The 13,763-nt window shown below is 37.8% G+C and overlaps 1 protein-coding gene across 1 annotated transcript in view; it reads left to right on the forward strand.

Annotated features, from left to right (window-relative positions):
- The first annotated feature begins 5,916 nt into the window (after window positions 1-5,916).
- The window catches only part of LOC139148840 (xanthine dehydrogenase/oxidase-like), a 60,181-nt gene continuing 52,334 nt past the window's right edge, over window positions 5,917-13,763 (forward strand). The window contains exons 1-3 of the mRNA XM_070720269.1: window positions 5,917-6,020; window positions 12,143-12,200; window positions 12,831-12,927. Coding sequence (XP_070576370.1) covers window positions 5,961-6,020; window positions 12,143-12,200; window positions 12,831-12,927 — 215 coding nt within the window. The 5' untranslated portion in view covers window positions 5,917-5,960. The remainder of the gene's footprint in view (window positions 6,021-12,142; window positions 12,201-12,830; window positions 12,928-13,763) is intronic.

Raw genomic sequence — 13,763 nt, forward strand, 5'->3', positions numbered from 1 at the left:
AAACTTCTGAAAACAAGTGAATTCTATTACCTGTCAGTCCGTAGGACTTTTCCCGGGTTGCTCGATGAGCAAAGTCATTCCTACGCATGCTGATGACAAAGGCTCTCAGCCTATACTTACTTTCCCCGACCGCCGACAGAACATGCCCAACCCGAAAGTGGAACGAACCGGAGGGGAGGGGAACCTTTGCCCTGAAAGAATTTTAATTCATGTCAGGCTCATGTGATCGATTACATCGTATCGTTACTTTAGTTCGTCAACTTTCTTCTCTCGGCACATGTGCGATTACTGCTCTGACGGAGCATCATTTGATATCGTTTGAGGCCTTGAAGATTCTGTAAGATTCAAAACATCCTTTCGCTCAGAAAAAAACCTGCCACAGTTGACAAGAAGACTCAAAGGACAATGAGTAAATGCAATAAGTAATAGTTTCCATCGACTTTTTGGGAACCAGAAACGAAACGATTCTCTAGAGATTCTTATTTAACATATTGTCACGTAGCGTGGTTGTGATGTAGCTATTGTCGGATACGTACACTGTGTAGCAAGGAACGTGCAGGTATAGAGACGGCCATCGGTACACAAATATACTCTAAGTCGTAGCACTTTACTCAGCTGAGTAACACAAGTTACACGGTAAAACTTCTATGTCTCACACTAGTCTAAAATAGGCGTCGGTCACGGTCAATGTCGTCTCGGCGTCGCAACAGGATCTTAACAGGCTCTAAAGACGTGGTCCACCACAGTCAACAGACTGGGCTTCTCACTAAAGTCGGTACGTCAGATTCTCAGAGCATCTACATCTCTGTACAGGAATGCGTCAAGACGTGAAGTGAAGTGTCTCTCTGTCTAGAAAGTGTACAGCTTAAATCGTCTCCAAATCTGCATGTTGTCATGCCTTTGGTATGTATTTAACTAAAAGAGAGTCGGCAGTAGTGAAAGACAGGAAAGGTCGCTCCCATCAGCACATCTGTCAACGTAGCGTCCGGTCAATGCTAATTGTCAAAACAATACGTTCACTAAGAGCGGATGAACGGTTACATCAAAAGAGGCTCGAAGATAAACAAGGGATCGTTCTCACCATGCCCCACGTGTAGAAGGGGTTCCTATAGGTCACAGTAAAAGCTAAATTCAAGTGATAAATATTAACTATCAAGGCTATGTCCCAATATATTAATAATGTGACAGAAATCTGTCTGTTCCCTCTAAGCATTTGCATCATACCCTATACTTTGCGTGGAACTGCATTAGTTTGGTTTTGAAAGACATTATGAAAAGAATCGACGAGTTTCGTGAAGCCAAAAACCTAAACAAACCAATAATATACCATCCTGCAGGCTCTAACAAGGTCGCGTCATAATAATCTAGCTGTTTGGGTGTTCTTTCATCTGTTCATGAGCTAATTAGTCCCCACGACAAAGTCCGGGGGACGAGGGTTTGGTCATGTTCCTGCGTCCGTGCGTCCGTCCGTTCACGCAGCTATCTTAGACATGCGTGAACGAATTCTTTCAAACTTGGTAAAAGGATAATACACTATGGCATACATATGCACGTACAATCATTTTGGTGTGGCATGCATAATTAGGGCTAATTTGCATCATTAGTGATTTTTGAAAAAGAGTTCTGCCCAAATTTGATGAAACTCTGTACGGATGTTGGTCACACAGAGCTCTAATAGCACACAATAGCATACGTCAGAATTGTATCAATTAATTTCTCATTTACATATTAGATTAAGTTTTGTAATTAGGGTGGTATGTCTTCAAATACTGTAGCAAGTTTAGCACTGTCCAGATGAGATTAACACAATGGCCGTCTAGAGCCACTCCCTGGCTTGGTCCGCAACAACGCCTTTATTTGAGATGCGCAGAAATAAAAGATGCAGTACCAAGCCGAGGATCATCTTTTGACTACCTGAACAAACTTCAAACAGATTGCAGTTGCCCTCAACTTTGGATGGCAGCGGTGGGTTTAGCGCTTTGGCCCTGGGGACCCTCCCTCTCAAGATGCCATGCTGTTGTCCCTTCTGATCTGTGTCTCAACTCCCAACATCCAAATATTTAATTATTCCTTGCTAGCCAGAGTGTATAGGTTGCTCTCAGGATTGTCATGGAGATGCTATGTAGAGCCGTCCCCTGTCTTTATTAGAGAGATCCTTGTACTTGAGGCATGAAACGGAAAGTCACATTTGCATACCCTCTGGAACGTACTTCCACTTTAATTGCAGTCCTTTTTTATCTCTCCTTCGATACAGAATTGAGAGGTTGGTACAGCTTGCTAAGCAAGTCCACTTCTTCAGATAACGGTTTGCTATTGATTCTAGGCTTTCAGCAAAGGAAAGGGGAAACGGTAATGAATTTCCAACTGATTCTGCTTATGATTTGGTGTTCGTAAATCCACAACTTCCCTATATTGTTCAGTTTATGCCTGTCTGTTTTTATAATCAGGTTTTTAAACTTTTTGATGACAGAACCTCTTGCATCTGTGTCAGTTAAATCCTAACTTGTAGATTTCCTGCCCGAGGAATCCCATTGGTGCCTGATGGATAACGGGCATCTCTTTACTCGAGATCTTGAGGTATGAGTCATTTGGTCCGGTAAGGTCATTTACAACAGTTATCTGCTTCATTGCAGGAGTTCTGCATTTTGCTGGCTAAGCTTTTAGGTCCATTTAAGAAATACATTCAAAAGGTGAAGGAGCTCTTCACAGCCGTCTTCACTTCTTGCAATGAGAGCCAGGTCATCAGCATATGAACAGGACTCTATCCTCTCCAAGGACTTGTAATCAAAGTACCCATTATCAAGTGGGAACTGTGTAACCTGGTTATTGTGTAATTTGTATTCGTTTCTCTCGACTTTCTGTGCTATAAATTATTTTCGTTTTATTTAATTTCTGGCTTTTTTCATGGAATATCCAAACTTTACGAATGTAAAAGGAAATGCGTTGTGTTAAGAAGTTGATTGTTATGGAAATGGGAAATTTACTAACATGTTGCTGTCCTAAAAATGCATTTCTTGCATATTGAGATACGATACAAATCAAAACGAGTTTTTAATATATGATATGTGCATGACGTTTTAGAGTCTGGAACGATATCTTTTGAGAACAATTTCACTGATTTTGTTCCAGAAAAACAAAAACATTCTTCCATTCAGTACACAGAAGTTAAGTTGATAAGCTTATCTAGGCCATTTTTCGTATGATATTTCGAGTTGAGCAAGATACTGTGTTTTACAAACATGCAGGAGGCAAACATTGACGGTAAATGAAGCGTTGATGAAACGTAAAACGTGCAGGAACTTTACCGAGCATTTCATAAAGTTTTAAAGTCCTTTTGAAATTCAAAATAATTCTCTTAACTTCAGCGCGCCAACTTTATGTGAAGATAGACATTCTTCCTAAAACTCAATTCATAGTTTAGTGTAGCGTGGAAACGCACAAAATGTGAAGCTTTCGAGAATATGTGTTTTCGAAAACATGTCTCAATGTTTTATAGAGCGTATCAACTGAAATGGCAACGACACTCCCCGCATTCGGCCTCAACCCCAACCCTAACCCTCCCGAAACAAAAATATTTGGAAGTACGACATTGGTATGATTTCAACTTCCTGTAAATACAATAAATTGCTTAAATATGTAGTCGGAAGTTTAAAATGGTTTGTGAAATATGTTTAAAGAAAATTATGAACAGTGAAAGAGAATCACTTATATACATGTACGTGAATTCTGTGGCGTAGACATGGAATGTTGTGCCCGTTTGCTTAAGATAATCAATTTTCTAAAAATATTTTACCATTACCCTCATGAAAAGCGGGTCCCATTTACAGGATCTTTAGAAGTCTCACTTTATTGATAATGATAGGAAATTGACAAAGAACCCCTCTCCCTTGGGGGCCGTGGATAATTAAAACATGCGCACGGTAAAACCCTTCTCCCATAAACGTAAGTTAGGAAGTCCGAAAATCCAACTGAACCTCATTCTGTATCAACATACCTAAAATCACTAATTACGTTGCACTATGAAATTGCAACTAACTGTAACACACCGAATCTTTGTTATTTGACGAATACTATCATACCTTTAATTCTTTCCATTTCTTACACTGTTTCTGCCAACTTTACCATGACGCAACCCATAGAATGAAATTAATTGTTACAGTGAATCCGAAGACGGAAGGAAAAAGAGAAAGAGAGAGAGAACGAGAGAGGAACAAACAGAGTGGGCAGGGAGCAAAAATCCTATCCGCGGAAGCGAACGTGACACCAGATAATATGCAAGTACGGCCACTTCTAACGCGTCCCGCCAACTCACCGCGCCACTTTGACTTCAAGTTGCTATAAAGTTTACAGAGCAATTAATATTAACCAAATATCGTTGAATTTGTGAAAGCTACAATTTGTTTGGTTGTATATGTAAACCGCTATCTGATTGGGTATAAGCACCGCGGTGTGAATAAGAAATTTAGATTCCTTATCCGCACGGCTGCGGTGCAAATAGCCACTTCCAAAAAGAAACGATAACGTAATATTTAGAGAAGCAACTTACGAACAGAAAGCAGGTTCAGTATAATAGGGAGACGCGCGTGACAAGAGACAAGAAGCAGTGCAATCTGGCGTGTTTTTTACAAGAGTTAGACAGTTTGTTTTTTAAACAAACAAATGAAATGGATATTCGATCAGACGGTAATCAAGCGTCAATTATTGTCATCGAACACCAATTAGCACCTTCGCGGAGTTCTCCTCCCATCGGTCAAGACGCCCTCACTTAAAATTCATACGTCACAAGCTAGTCCGTTGATATGCTGATTATTTGTATGCTAATGTATGCTAATGTTGAATACATAATCAGCTGCCTTGGCCGGACAGTTCTTCACGGCAGTTTTTCTCATGAAAATTACTGTTGCGTTATTTTACACTGAACTACATGTATGTCAAAAGAATGCTGGTGTGGCGACGGTGTCGGCAGTATTACGTCTGGGGTTTCTTCGTAATACTGGCTAAAATATATTTTACAATCTATTTATGTATTTAATGTTCATTTAAAAGCATATACAGTACAATTTTTCTTATAATAGGCCTGAGCGGCTATTGGAAAATCGGTAAAATCAATGTTCAAGTTTGCACACTTTGGCAAGTCACATTCCGGTTATGCGATACGGTTTTCAATTATTTAGCACTCTTTAAAAACATTGGGATGCCGAATCTTTGCCGGGGTGTTTTGCAGTACAGTACATCCCAAAGCGAAAAAAATGAAAATCTAAAATAATCGCCTGTCGACCAAAGAATTGCCCATCAGGAATAGTTTTTAGCCGGGCCAATCAGCAAAAGAAACACCTCGATACCTTGTTGAATGTTTTACTCGCCATGTTCAAATATTGTGAGCTAACAGTTTGAGACATGCAAGTTCTCAGTAGCAAAAAATCCCCTTCTAACGTTTAATGCCAGAATTTCAATATGCTGTCATAGTACAGTAGCAATAAATCACTTCGACAACGGGTACACCACACGATGGTTTTGACCAGTTCTCTCCACATGTACACACTCGTGCCTTCACAGCCAATCACAGTGCCTTGAACTGAACATTACATAGTAATGAGACCTTAGCGAACGCGTCCAGCCAATGAGTGGGCAGTAAGCGGACCTTATAGGACCGCTGACGCCAATCACAGGGACCTTTACATATGTCTTACCTTACTTGTGCAAAAGGACAAGTAAACAGTACAACAAGTACAAGTGAGTAAGTGACTTAGGGCTGACACAATACCACGGGCACATTCGTGTCTTCACTCTCTGACTAGCAGGCCCTTGTCATAAAATAGTTGATCTGCCCCGTGAATATTTGTATACTTTCGTGGGAATTCAAACGGGACTGACTTTTGCCTTGACCGGGCGAGAAACGAGCAAAGACTTCGATCGTGATTGTGTGATTGTGGTTTATACACTAAAAGTGTAGTTGGCACATGCACAAGATGCCTCATCATACAAGTGGAGAACTTGTGTTCTTCGTTAACGGAAAAAAGGTAAAACGACATCTTCTGAACTTCATTATATAAGTCCTATTTGTAGGTATTACGTTGTGAACTGACAGTGAGAACTACAGGCCCTCGGCTCACCAACGAAGTACGTGCTCGGAAACCTGCCGTTCACTGTGCTGCAGATTACCACTAAATTCATTATTTATATCGTCCGAAATTCCTCAATGAAGTCTACCATGTCTCCCTTGTATAGACAAATTCATAGACTAGTTGTAAAAATTCTGAAAACGTATTTTAAGCACACCATTATTCTCAATTCTCATTTTACATAATTTGAAAAATTATGCATGGTTGAGAGAGGAGATCACATTTTTGTAAAATTTTCCACTGATTTCGTCTTCAGCCATACAAAATAATGTGATGGAAAGTAGAGAGACCAGTTGCACCTGTTTTATGAAATAAAATGATATTGTTTTCCAATTGAAATGACAAAAGAAATTTGCATGCTAAGTTTTCTCAGACAATGACCCTTTCAGGTCATCATAACTTTCTGCCCAAACTATGGTATTTGTAGTACCTACTGAATGTAACTTTTATGGTTGTTTGGTGGTTATTTGGAAACTTACACTAACATATCTAAATTTACTTTTACTAGCTATTATTTAACAATTATTCTGATGCAGCACGTTATTGCTTATGCAGAACTGAGAAAGCTATAACAAAAAGTAACCTTCAATCATACAAATCTAAGAGAATCATGGGTATTTTATTGCACTGTGCGTTGTTGCTGTTTCATTCAAGGTTGTCGCGACTGACCTCGTAGAGCACCACTGATATCGTGTATCGTCTGGCCTGAACGTTACGTCGTCACTTACGTCCATGGTGTAATGTACCCCACCGTCGCTTGTGGTTGTCATTTTTTTCTATGTCGGTTTAACGGGCGTTCGCCGTGTGTCAAACCCCATTAGGGCAATATGTTTGTGCAATTTTAAAGCGGCGATGTACATCGCAGCGCAAACGTGGCACTTACAATTTGCAGCTACTATACCGTGCACCACGCCAGCGCTCGTCATCATGAAGTCAGGTGCGTAATAAATTAGAGTAGAACTGGAATAGCCGATATTGTGACTCCAATTTTGCTATCAGAACCGTGAGGCTAAAACATTTCGGTGTATTTGATGAACATGTATGATATCATCACCAATTGCTAATTTCCTCCGATATTTGATGTCCTATTTTCGTTACTGCTCTCCTGAAGTCTGTGGTTTATATGGGCCAAAAATCTCCACTCCTTCAAATTGACGGCTGACACATACAAACTGCTATTTCAGAGTTCAGTACATGTCTGGCATATAGTTATTTTACCTACTCTGTACTGTGTAATGCCCACATCAAGTAACATGAGACTGTTGAGTGTCCCTTGATAGATCGCTTGTTCAAACCAGACATTGGTTGTGATTTTCAAACTTTTACTGACAAGAAGCAGATTAAACAACATTTTTATTACAAAAGAGGAGTAAAATAACTTTATTATCATATTATATATAAGATAAAGACCATTATAAAATCATGAATTTTCACTATAACGCTTTTCAGGTGTCAATCAGTCTGTGAATTTACCAGGCCTGTTTTATCATCATTCAGGAAATCAACAGTAAACATGTTTACTTCGATTGTACAATGTTGACAATGGTATTTATTAGGTCACGTGGTCACATATTGATTAAAGTAACCTTCACACGTGACCAATGAAATTACATTGTCCTGACAATACAGCCGGTGCAGTGTTGTAATTATTGTGAAATTTACCGCAGTCTTCCATCTTTGTTATTTCCTACAAGGCAAATTGACATCCGAGCATTTTCCCTTACAAATTCAGACACTTTGTCCCAATTTTCAGGAAGAAAGCGCGGAAGATTAGTAGGGGTGAAGTGTGCATGTCAATTTTTTCTTTTACCAATCTTCTCGAAATCTATAATGAACGTTATTCATTGGCTGTTGTTTTGGCATCAAGGCCACTCCACCAAGTCTTAGTGTAAAGTATATTAAAACAATCAGTGTCAGTTACAAAGAGCTGACTGACTGACTGAATGTCTAAATCAACTTTTCATTTTGAAAGGAGTCCAAGGCTTTTTACAGCATAAATTAAGCAGACACTATGTATAAAACTGACCACATATCTAAATCAACTTTTCAGTGTAAAATCCACATTCTTATATTGAGATTAAAGCTGACACTTAATTGGTAAAAACGGGTCAATTTTAAGAAAACAGTGGCAGCAGTACCCACTGAAGCGATATATCTATTGCTCTGATAAAGTTTGTGTGCGATGTTTGATAGCGATTATGTGAGTGCGAATGCTTCATGAACTCTGCAGCATGAGGATGGGTCTCAGAAAAATTGTTTGTAACAACTTAGCTCGGTTATGAACCACCCTTTTTAAGAGCGGGGATTTGGCCGAGTGGTTTTGACTGTGATGCCTTAGCTAGGTAACTGGGTGCCGTACGTTGTTACTTCGAATCCGATCGAAAATCTACTGATTTTTTTTTCGCCTAAATGAAATCATATTCACTGTAATAACATAATTATATGACTGACGTTGTTGAGGTACATGACACGGCTTGTATCTCAAGGTTACAGTGATTTTCAGCATTCTCACGGAAGATATCGACCATTATCAACAATTTGTTTACGCATATGACTTTAAATTATTGCAGGTAGTTATCGTTATCAGTTCTAGTATCACGGTCGGGTACGACCCGGGCTGGTACGACAGGTTATTTCTCAGGTGATGCCGCGTGATGTTCAGCGTGACAATGTGCCCATGCAGGTGACATTAAAAGTACCGACGATGTATATAAGTTTTTCAAAAACAACAAAATTACGAAGAATCAGCAATTATTTGTATCACGAGAAGGTGTGTTATCAGAATTACAATGTGTATTCCTTTGGAGAGTTATAAAGTCGGGCCTGATGTTTAAAGGTTTTCTAACCATATATCGCACGTTACGATAATTGTCGCTTTCAAAGCTGCATTCTTACTTTATGAATTAGCTAACGTTTAGAAAGTCAGACTTGAAGTGAAAAAAAAATTCCAACGATATATCGAATATTTACAATAATGATCGCTTTCTAAATAGCGTTCGAAAGTTAGAAATTAGCTGACGTTTAGAAAGTCGGGCTTGAAGTGGAAAAAATTTCCAACAATATATCGGATATTTACGATAAATATGGCTTTCTTAAAGGGCCATTATTTGTAACATTTGACCATTTTTACCTTGGAAAATTCCATGTTGGAGGCTCATATTTGTTTCAAAATTTTGTTTTAGGAAGAAACAAACATGATTAGTGATGTTATAGCCACATAAAACTGTTAATTTTTGTTCAAACGTGTTGCCCTTCCGAGCTCGTTTGTTGACGTCTGGCATGCTCAGCGTGCCGGGGAGAACGCAGATATGGTGACGCCGCGATCACGCCAGATGTACAAGTTCACGTTTATTGCGGGATCAAAACAACATTGCGTCGTGGATTGCCAGACATCTGGCTACGCAACGTGCTAGGACAATGGACTACGACGTAAGTACCGGGCATAAGTAATGAATATTTATTTTGAAATTGCTGTAAATGGCTCGCGCAGGTGCAGAAGAATGCCTACGTTGCAATCCGCGTGTCAACAGAGTTTGTATTCTGTCCGGACAAAATTGAAATTTTCGTTGTAAAATCACATGTTATTTAGTTGTAGGGCACGTAATAATTCCGAATAATATGCGATTCTCTGTTATTTGACAGGCTATTCAACATGAGCCAGTGATCATTTCAATCAAAACTAACGGAAAAATCGCCAGAAGATACAGCTAATGGAACTTTAATAACACGGTTGGAACTAATTTGGGGTGATTGGATGGTGAAGTAATGTCGATTTAATCTGCAAATGTAACCTCACCTACTTTCTTTTTAAGTTACACACTTGTTTTTATGAGTAAATTATAATATTGCAACATTCAACTGTAGGGCCACTAAAAATATTGAGATCCAATCATCCAAAATTAGTTCCAATCGTGTTAATATCTATCGTTTTAAAAGCAATCACTAATGTAAATATCCAATATATGGTTGAAAAACATAACTTCACTTCAGGTCAGAAATTCTTAACTTTGGGTATTTATAAATTGTGAATGCTATTTAGAAAGGGATCATTGTCGTAACTATCCGATGTATCGTTGATAAACTTTTTTTGACTTTAGGACTGACTTTCAAAACTTCAGCTGCTTTATAAATTGTGAAGGCTATTTAGAAAGCGAAAATTATCGTTCATATCCGATATATAGTCAGAAACTCCATTTTGACTTCGGGGCAAACTTTCTAAACTTCAGCTTATTATAAACTGTGAAAGCTAATTAGAAAGCGATAATATTTATGAACTTCCGACATGTCGTTGGAAAACGCATTTTTCACTTTCGGCCACACTTGCTAAACTTTAGGTAATTTATAATTTTTGAATGCTTATTAAAAAACGATAATTATCGTTTAATGTCGGATATATCGTTGGAATGCACTTCAATGCCGACTTTCTAAACTTCAGCATATTTATAAATTTCAAAAGCTTTTTAGAATGCTATATCCAGTATATCGTTGGAAAGCGTTTTTGGCTTCAGGTCTGACATTGAAAACTTCACCTATTTTATATATTTGAACGCTCTATAGAAAGCAATAATTGCAGTAAATATCCGTTATATCGTTGGTAAACTTTTTATGACTGCAGGCTATACTTTCTAAACTTCAGCTTATTATAAATTGTGAAGGGTATTTAGAACAAGATTATTATCATAAATATCCTGTAAACACGATCGGAACTAATTTGGGATAATTGGATTTTCATATTTTTCAAATTTCTCAAAAGTGTTAGGTGCAGTACAGTTGAATGTTGCAACATTACAAATTACTCATAAAAACAAGTGTTTAACTTAAAAAGAAAAGCAGATGAGATTACATTTGGAGATTAAAATGACATTACTTCACCATCCAATTATCCAAAATTAGTTTCAATCGTGTTTGTATCTCGCTTGAAACCGTTTTGACTTCTTGCCCGACTTCCTAAACTTCAGCTAATTTATAAATTTGGAACTCTATTAAGTACGCGATAAGTATCGTAAACATCAAATATTTGGGCCCGAATTCTAAAACTTCAGCGTATTTTAATTGTGAATTATATTGAGAAAGTAATAATTATCATAAAAATCAGATTTATCGTTAAAAAACTTTTAGACTTCAAGCCAACCTTCTATTTTTCAGCTAATTATAAATCATGAAAGCTATTCAGACAGCGATAATAATCGTAAATATGCGATAGATCGTTCGAAATCCACTTCAATACCGACTTTCTAAACTTCAGCTAATTTATAAGTTTTCTAATGCTGTTTAGAAAACGATAGTTATCCGAAAATTATATATCGTTGACAAACTTTTTTTCTACTTCAGGCCAACTTACTTAACTTCACCTACTAATTACATAAATTAAGAAAGCTATTTAGAAAGCTACAATTATCTTAAATATACGATATATTGTTATTGTTTTTTTTTTCATTTCAGGCCTGACTTCCTTAACTTCAGCTGATTATAAATTGTGAATCCTATTTACAAAGCGATAATTATCGTAAATATCAGACACGTCGTTGAGAAACTTTTTGCACTTCAGGCCCGACTTGCTAAAGTTCAGCAAGTTTTTAAATTTTGAAAGCTGTTTAGAAAGCGATATTTATTGATTTTGTTGCCCTACCTGTAATTTTGAAATGACTTTACGGAAAAAACAATTCAATACCTTACTCGATCCCAGGGGACTAAAGAAGTAAAAAAATGCATGAGAGATATTTCAAGCGAGTCACTCTTTCAAATGACAAACTACTGTCGTTGTGAAGTGAAAGTGATCATATACATGCAATTTAGTCACAGTCCGTCTACAAAGTTGAGTGGAGGAACTGGGATTTAGTAAAAGATACTTTTTCTGTCGCCCATGTCATCAAAGCCTGTGATGGCTACATGAAATGCATTGCATTTGTTAACCCATTTACCCCAATGCTCTGTAGCAGGACTTGACACATCATTTATATCGATAGCTTTTGGCTAAACTATAGTGGTGATTGGCTTGACTGTATCCTTTTTTGTTGCAGATTGTTGAGAGCAATGCTGACCCTGAGATGACCCTGTTGACTTATCTAAGGACAAAATGTATCCTTTGATCTATATCTTTGGGGGGTGTATTAGGAAGAGTATACATAAAGATGTACGTTGTTTTCGACCCCTTTTCTTGCCTCATGTAGACTTTGACCAAGAAAATGTGAAAAGATGTAGATTTGTACTCCCTGTATCTGACCCTGAATAAGCACTTTTGACTCCCTTTCATATATTTTTTGATCTAAGAGCATAGGCGAAAAGTAGACTTGTGACTCCAATTCAACACAACATTCCTAGAGTTTGTTCTTGTATTTGGAACTATCCAGGATTACCTGCACCATATGAGAGATGAGTATCAAATCAGCATAGTTTTAACCATACTGTAGATTCCTCAGAGAGGACAAAGAGTAACCATATGTGTGCGTGTTTGTTGAACACATTCCTACAAATATGCACCCCAACACACACGAACATACACACACCGGCATAAAGAGAAAACAACACACATACTACATGCACATACAAACTCACTTCAGTCACTTTACACATTAATGCCAGTACATGCACATAGCTATGACACCATACACATTGGCCAGGTCCTAGTTTATAAGCTGTGAAACGACAAACTAAATCTGAATGAACAGCAGAGAAATTACAGTTGTGCTTCCTTAATTGAGTCATCAGTGAGACTAACTGGTACAAAACAAGGTTGCGCTGAGGGTGGTTGCGGAGCCTGCACTGTCATGGTTTCCAAATTCGACAATCACAGAAAAGAAGTATGGTAAGGGACAATTCTATCCGTTGTTGCTTCGGGTACTTTTGGACAAGTGATGTCCAATAAATGTACAAATGTACACAATGCGCACAATATATCTATATTTTTTATCTATCTCTCTTCTTCGTCCGCTAAACATACGATAGTGGTAGTGTCTGTCCAATAATGTTCCCCTCCTGGACCATCATATGGACGAACGGATAGCGTGCACAACATAATAAGGTGAAAGGTTTGCTTGGCTGCCTTTTGGGAAGGGGGTACATTATTGCTATTATTTTAAAATGTTGGCAATGCCAGTGAATTTGTTGATGGAGAAAACATCAGGGGCCACAATACTGATAATTAGATACATTACCAGTAATAATTGAGGAGGGGGGTGACAGTTATAAAACTCACTGGCATCGACAAAGCTGTAATATAATCTTGAATAATATATTGTCCAAATGGTGAGATATTGATTAACATGATTGTCCTTTCAAGTGGGTAGGTCTTTATGGTCGGGACAATGTACAATATGGAAACGCCATAAGTGATTACGACGACGGAAAAGAAACAGACATGTTATTCACAGTGAATACCAGAAATTAATTCCGATATCGTATTCCTAGGTTTTGTTATCAACTACGAAATTATCGTGTGTATGATTATGAGAACTTTTTGTTGTATGTTTTATATTGAACGTCAAATCAATCTGACCTCAGTTTGATGATAAAGCGATTTTTCTTATCATTCAAAAATTTGTGTGGACCATGTGTTAATGGAAATGCTCAAAGGAAGAAAGTACATGTATTTGCAAGTTATTATAGAAATATAATGAAATGGCAGTATGAAAATAAAATAAA

Source organism: Ptychodera flava, chromosome 14 (assembly GCF_041260155.1).
Source record: "Ptychodera flava strain L36383 chromosome 14, AS_Pfla_20210202, whole genome shotgun sequence".
In the NCBI taxonomy this organism is placed as follows: domain Eukaryota; kingdom Metazoa; phylum Hemichordata; class Enteropneusta; family Ptychoderidae; genus Ptychodera; species Ptychodera flava.